This window comes from Perognathus longimembris, chromosome 9, assembly GCF_023159225.1.
Source record: "Perognathus longimembris pacificus isolate PPM17 chromosome 9, ASM2315922v1, whole genome shotgun sequence".
Taxonomy (NCBI): Eukaryota; Metazoa; Chordata; class Mammalia; order Rodentia; family Heteromyidae; genus Perognathus; species Perognathus longimembris.
This window is the reverse complement of record NC_063169.1, coordinates 45,326,809-45,333,929: the sequence shown is the minus strand read 5'-3', so window position 1 is coordinate 45,333,929 and position 7,121 is coordinate 45,326,809. Positions and strand designations below refer to the sequence as shown.

General features: G+C 45.3%; 1 protein-coding gene across 6 annotated transcripts in view; it reads right to left on the bottom strand.

Annotated features, from left to right (window-relative positions):
• Nucleotides 1-4,032, bottom strand: part of Tpd52l1 (TPD52 like 1) — a 77,956-nt gene extending 73,924 nt beyond the window's left edge. For 2 of the 6 annotated variants that reach the window (XM_048354019.1, XM_048354022.1), the window contains exon 1: nt 3,861-4,030. In XM_048354019.1, the coding sequence (XP_048209976.1) occupies nt 3,861-3,879 (19 nt within the window). In that variant the 5' untranslated portion in view covers nt 3,880-4,030. Of the gene's footprint in view, nt 1-3,860 lie in introns of all 6 variants that reach the window. The other 4 variants (XM_048354020.1, XM_048354018.1, XM_048354023.1 and 1 more) reach the window with 4 other exon arrangements.
• Between the last annotated feature and the right edge of the window lie 3,089 nt (nt 4,033-7,121).

The following is a 7,121-nucleotide window of genomic DNA, read 5'->3' as shown; positions in this document are numbered from 1 at the left end:
TAAATGTTAGTTTATATAGAAAAGAGTTCTTTATAGACAGTAAGGTGAGGATATTGACCTGGCAAAATTAACCTGGATTATCCAGGTAAACCCTTAATATAAAGCACAGTGGTCCTTTGTGAGAGAGAAGCAATGAGGAGAGAGAAAAGAGAGAGAGAGAGAGAGAGAGAGAGAGAGAGAGAGAGAGAGAGCGCAAGAGAGAGAGAGAACAAGCCAGCAACAGGCAGGGTAAGAAATGGAAATGTGACCTCCCAAAGACTGGGTGGTGGCGGCCACCAGCGGCTGGAAGGGACAAGGAGCAGATTCTTTGTAAGAGCATCAACAGAAAGTTTGCTCTGCAGTTCCCTGACTTTAGCCTACTGGAAGTAGGTTTGGACTTCTGGGCTCCAGCAATTGTGAAATACATTTTTATTTTTATTTTTTAGCCACAACGTTTGTGGGTTTTGGTAGTTTGCAACATCAGTGATGGGAATGAACAAAACTATTAACTTGAATATATACATGTGCTAAATGAAAGGCTTTTTTTTTTACCTTTACAGCTTTTGCAGAAGACAAAAATCAATAAATTTATTTCTATATCAAATAATAAAATATCTGCTTAAAGGATCAATAAGTTTTTATTTTTAAAGATCTTCCATGTGTTTCAAAAAATGCTAAATCACTAAGCAACCATCCATACTCTAGGTATTCTTGCACTTACTGTGAAGAAATGCCTCTAATAAACCCATCATAAATTGAAAAATACTATGTGTTGAGAATGCTTCTCATCTAGGACACATCATTGCTTAGGAACCCTTCAGAGTAGAGGTCAGCAGTGATCCCGTGGCTGACAGAAGCTGTGGTTGGCTGCCACAGTCCAGCATCCAGAGAGCACACTATCACTTTCTCATTGCTGTCACAAAATACTTGAGATAACAAATGAAAGAAGAGATTCACTTTTGGTTCATAGTTCCAGAGATTCACTCTGAAGTGAGCTTGCGCCATTGTTGTGGACCTGTGGCAAAACCCCGCAGGAGGCATCAAGTGCTTGTAACTGATCACCTTATGCAATGGGAAGCAGAGTAAGAGAGGGGCCAGAGTAAGAGAGGGGCCAGGGACAAGACATCCTTCAAAATATTCATAGTGACCTTCTTCCTCTACCCAGGCCCAACCTCCTACCATCTCCCTATAATGCCATTAAATCAATGGATTCATTCACTGATTAGGTCAGAGCCTTCAGGATTCAATCACTTCCTTAATGATTTGTTCTACCTGATGAGTATAACCCTTTGACACAATAGCCTTTGGAGGACACTTCATATTCAAGCCATACTGCATTATTGTAACCCATAGAAAAGAGCAAAATTCTAAGTACAGTACTGGATGGGTGACATTTTCACACCACTGTAAAGCTGAACATCCTTATGTCAAACACACAATAAACCACCTGTGCTACTTCATCATCACCTACAAGGCCTAAGGTCTTCGATGCTCTCACTGAATTATGTGGCTCTATTTCCTACCACTAACTTCAGGTAATATGACATTCGACATTCTAGTGTATCGTACAATCACCAAATGAATGTGTGCATCTTCCTCTACTGCAAGTACTATAAAACAGAACACAAGTCTGTTTTTGTGTTTTGTTGCATGGTGCTTGGCAAAGGAAAGCTACCCTGAAATATCTGCTTACAGGTAAAGCAACCCAGTGATACCTGAGGTCTCCAATCTGTAGTTTTAGCTGTCGTCACAATTTAGATAATTTTTTTATTTACTATAATTCTCTTCTAATTTCATAGAATAGTAGAATCATCTGGGAAGTGTTCAAATACGCCAGTGCTCCAGTGACTCCAGTTGGCTTGCTATTGGATCAGCTAAGGTCTGCTTAGTCCACTTGTTTATCTCTACAGGGTCTTTATCCTTAAGTTCAACCAAATCACAGAACAAAAACACTTGAAAAGATACTGAACATATACAGATTTTTTCCCCATCACCACTATTTCCTAAAAACACAGGATAACCATTATTTTATATCACATTTATACTGAATTAGGTGTTATAAGTAATCCACAGATTTAACTACGTGGGAAGATACAAGTAGGTTCTTTGCCAATTCTGTATCATTTTATACAAGGGACTTGCGCATCCCTGGATTTGGGGATCTTCAGGGGTGTCAGTCCTGGAACCAATCCACTATGAACACCACAAGATAAATGCAGGTAAGTTTCTCCAAAGAATTCCAATCTGGGAGTCAGGATGGGAAAGTCTCATGTTGTTCCTGCCTCATTTTGTTCAAGTGTGAAAGCTCCTGATTCAGTCTCTGCTTTTGAATTTAATCAATAAAGAAAAGCTTGACCAAAATGGTAGTCAGGCTTCTGACCCTTCTCCAGAAGCCCACCTGTGCACTTGCATGTAAACTCCAATTTTAGCAAGCAACTCTGAGAAGTCGATATACGGCTCTCCTTCCCCAGTTGTCGAAAGTGGGCCATCCTCAATGTGTCGCCTCACCCTCCACCACACCAGAGGCATCATTACTCTGGCCCAGCCTCTCAGGGATTCCTGTTAGGTGTGGTCACTGGAAGCCTCCGGCCCCCTGCTGTTTTCTCTCAGTAATTTTCCACTCACTGACCTCCACGTTGCTCACTGTGCTATATATATTCCCACTCGTCCAGACCCTGTTAAAAGTAGAGCCCAATCTCTCTCACACTCTGGGAACCTTCCCAGTGATCTCCACGACGATTCCTAAATTCCCAAAACTGCCCAAATCGAGTGACTCTCTTTAACGTCAACGACTTCCACCCTTGGTTGAGTTCTTTCCCATTTAGATGACAGGGGGAAATACTGGAAGTGGCATCCTTCTTGGCTGAGGGAACCCATGAGTATGGTTCCTATGGTTCCTGCTGTTCAGATAATGGCAATCCTGGCAGCAAACCGGTTGGGTGACTCCAGGCCCTGGCACTGACTGTCAGAAAGCTCTCTCATTCAGAATGTTTCTACCCCTGGGTCATGAACTTCCCTTCCCCCCACCCTCCCTCTTGACAGGCTATTATGTATATGGAAAGGCCTAGCAGCATTCCCTCCTGTCTAAGACTGGACTCTTCAACCCACTCCTAGGTGGCGCCTCCAAGGTTGACTTGTGAGTCAGTTTTCTCCGTACCTGTCTCTGGCTCCACTTACACCCACCCCACTTCTGACTTTTGCCATCCATTTACTCCCATTCTCGAATGATCCCAGGGTCTTCCCAACCCCGGTCTGTCCAAGTGTGATTCCCAAGATGAAAGCCATCCGCAGTGAGGGCGCCGCGAGGAGAGCCCAGGAGCGCGGGGGGTGGGGGGCCCAGGCGGTCTAACCGTGGCCTTGGGGCCCAGTGCTCTGGGACAGATGGGGAGTCAGGTCGAGGGAGCGGTGGGGGTCGCTTCCGAATAGCAGAAAACCTGGGAACAAGGGTCAATCTGCTTCAGGTCAGGCAGGGGTCTGGGGACGCCCCCTTGGATTTCTCTACGAAGCAGAGCGCGCCACCACGGATTCTCGCCTGGGGACAACAGGTTTTTGGGGCGCCCACCAGGGTGAAGAAGTGGGGGGCGACAGGCTGCCGAAAGGAGTAGCGCAGTGCACGGGCGCGTTGGCGCGTTTCCTGCCCTCGGACCGCTCGCTTTTCTGATCTCCAACCCCTTGGCTCATGTGCAATTCCCACGGCTAGCCGCGAGTCGGGCGACCTGCGTGGGAGCGGAGTTCTGGGCGCGTGGGGGGGGGGGCGGGAGAGCACCGACCGTTGGTCCGTGTGCTAAGTTAGATGGTGCAAGAAAAGCGGCCAGACGCGCGAGTCAGCACCGGATCCTTGGGGGCTGGGGGGCGGAGGGGGGCGATCGGCGACCACTCACCTTGTGCCTGCGCCTCCATGGTGGCCCACTTGGGACTGAGCGCGGCCCGGAAGCTCTGGCGCTTAGCAGCGCAGATGGCAGCGGTGCCCCGGCTCGGAAGGCAGCTTGGCCCGTGCAGCTGGCGCCCCGTCCCAGAGCGCGCGAGTCGCGAGCCCGGCGTTGAAGTGGGCGGGCGACGGCAGGCGGCCACCACTGGCCGCCTCTGGTTACCTCCGCCCCTTCCAGTCCACCTGCTCCCCACCGCGCGGCGCGCCCGAGAGCCGGCGACCCAGCGCCCCCTGGCGGTCCCTGCGCACACGCCGCGTGGGGTGGCTGCTCCAGAGCCGCGGAAATGCCCCACAAACCAAGTTGGCTCTGGGTAGAGCAGCACCATCCCTCCTAGGTCCCAAGAGGGAGGAAGGGAATGTGGATTCACTAGTGGAGATAGAGCGAGGGTTCTGCAAGGTTTGGGGCCAACGCCTTTGTTGAGTGATTGATCAGTACGTGACTTTGTGTTTTTATGTGTGTTTCTCTGTAAAAACACCTTTCTTGGCTGTATCTTGTTGATTTCATTATCGTGAAGCACAGACCTTAACTACTACACTAGTATATGCATTTCTAATTAAAAACAAAACAGTAGTCGCCTCCACAAGTAGGCTGATTTTGGTAGTCATTTTCAGAGAAGACTAGAAATCCACAATTCCTTTCCAAGACTTTTCTGGCCAGTTGATTAGAAGAAAGCTTGGCTAGTATAACAATCATCAATTCATGCCTTACTTCCACTGGTGTTGAGCTGCTATAAATGTTACTTTTTCTTAACACCTACAACAACTTCTGTAAAATGCCCTTATTTACATTTTATCTGTCAAATGTCAATAGTTTGTCATTTGTGTTGAGGCGATGAATATATATTCCCCTTTTCTCTTAAAATGGATGATGAGCTCCAGTAGGGTTGAATATGGTTGTTATACTAACTTTCCCTTAGTTCCTACCAAAGAGTCTTAAATTTAATAGTTTAAAAAGACTTGTTGAATAAACAGCTAACCCAGTAGATTATGGTTTATCCATGTCCAAGTTACTCTCAAGATGTAGAGTACTAAATACCCATCAACTCTTACATCTTTGTCCTTGGAAGGAACAAGGTCATTTACTTACAGTTTTTCTGGCACATATACAAACACGTTAATTTGCTTTGTTTTGTTCTAGTTTTGTTGATGATCTCAGCTTAGGAATCATGTGTGGAGTGAGGACTAAATCACTCCTAGCAGTTATTGAGTTGTTTGGGTTTTTTTAGCCCTTGAAATTAAACACCAAGTTAGGCTGGACTCCCAGCTGTTCAAATGAGTTAAAAATAGCTTATGACTTTCCAACCTAAGGCATTTAGCCATAATGTACACTCTGACTCATTTTTCTGATTTATAATATTTAAGTTAATACCCCTCTAATATTTGTATCACTGTTTATAATTCTAAAACAGTGGTGTTCATTCAGAAACCGTGACTGAACCTTTGTGTGCCATGGGATTGTGTTAGATGCTAAGGATACAGTTAAAAGACCAGATCCCCAACCCATCCCCACTCCAAAGAGATCAACCAACTCTTGATAAAAGCCAAGTGAAGTGGTGAGGGCTGTGCCTGAGGCAGGCCCAGAACCTCCTCCTAAGTAAAACTGGTGAGAGGAGGGAAAGGAAACTTATTTTGCTTTCAGTTGAGTCTTTAATAATGAAAAGTTAGGGGCTGGGAATATGGCCTAGTGGTAGAGTGCTTGACTCGTATACATGAAGCCCTGGGTTTGATTCCTCAGCATTACATATATAGAAAAAGCCAGAAGTGACATTGTGGCTCAAATGGTAGAGTGCTAGCCTTGAGAAAAAAGAAGCCAGGGACAGTGATCAGGCCATGAGTTCAAGCTCTAGGACTGGCCAAAAAGAAAAAAAAAAGAAAGAAAGAAAAAAGAAAGAGGAGGAGGAGGAATAAAAAATTAGCCAGGTAAGTTGTGGTTCCCCCAAAATGGTTTGATTCAGGGAAGTTTTTATTGATGTAGGCACATCATAAAAAGAAGGCTTTATAGTGTGTATCCCACTTTCTCATTGTTACAAATAATGGTTCATTTTCTTAACTTCCTAAAAGCAAAATCAAATAGCTATCATGACACATGCCTTCCTCACCTCTGTAGCTACTTTAAGTGGGAAACAATGGGCAGATGGGATGCAGGCATTGAATTCCACATCACTCAAGAGGTGATTTTTCTGCAGAGATGAGGAGATGGTAGATGGAGGCTATGCCCAATAATCCTTGCCTGAACAACTCCAGTTCACTGGTACTGGGTGGTGCTAATGGTGATCCTGGCAGGTGGGCATGGCACAGAATGGGAGAAAGTAGTAAGGACAGGTAAACTACACTGCTGTGACCCATGACCTTATTCACACTCAAAGAAGATCCAGAGCTTTGAGGGCTCCATTACATTCCCACTCTGAAAATGATTAGTTTAGCATCCTGGCTTCCTGCATTTTCTGGCAGAGTGCTACACCAGCTATCAGTCTATGTGTCCTGCTGTCCCCATTGGGCATCCAAGATTCTTAAGCAGTGGTCCAGAGATCTACTGGGTATCAACTTTATAGGAAGACATACTGATTTAATTTATTTTGAAAGACAAAGGGGGTGATCCCGATGTGCTTCCAAGACAGAGAATGATGGCTTTGTTATTGTCCATAGCAAAGAAGAAAGGCCCTAAATTCACAACTTCTGAATTAAAAAGTTCTGTCAAGCAGATGGATATAGTAGGAAAGAAATAGTGAGTAGACACATTAAGGCTTATTGCCCCAGCTCCAGGGGAGCTGGAGAGGGATAAGAATCTGGAGGAGGCAGGGAAGCATGAAGGAAGGCTTAGATCTGGGTCTGTCTGTGTGTCTTCCTTGTCTGACTCCAGTAAAGCAGGACTCCTGCAGAGTTCTACTGGGAACTCTCATTCCCAGGTAGTTCTGAGAAATGTGTGAGGAACTGAGTGCTTTCCTTCTTTCTTTCTTTCTCTTTTTCCTTCCTTCCTTCCTTCCTTCCTTCCTTCCTTCCTTCCTTTCTCTCTCTCTTTTCTTTCTTTCTTTCTTTCTCTCTCTCTCCCTTCCTTCCTTCCTTCCTTCCTTCCTTCCTTCCTTCCTTCCTTCCTTCCTTCCTTCCTTTCTTTCTTTCTTTCTTTCTTTCTTTCTTTCTTTCTTTCTTTCTTTCTTTCTTTCTTTCTTTCTTTCTTTCTTTCTTTCTTTCTTTCTTTCTTTCTTTCTTTCTTGTT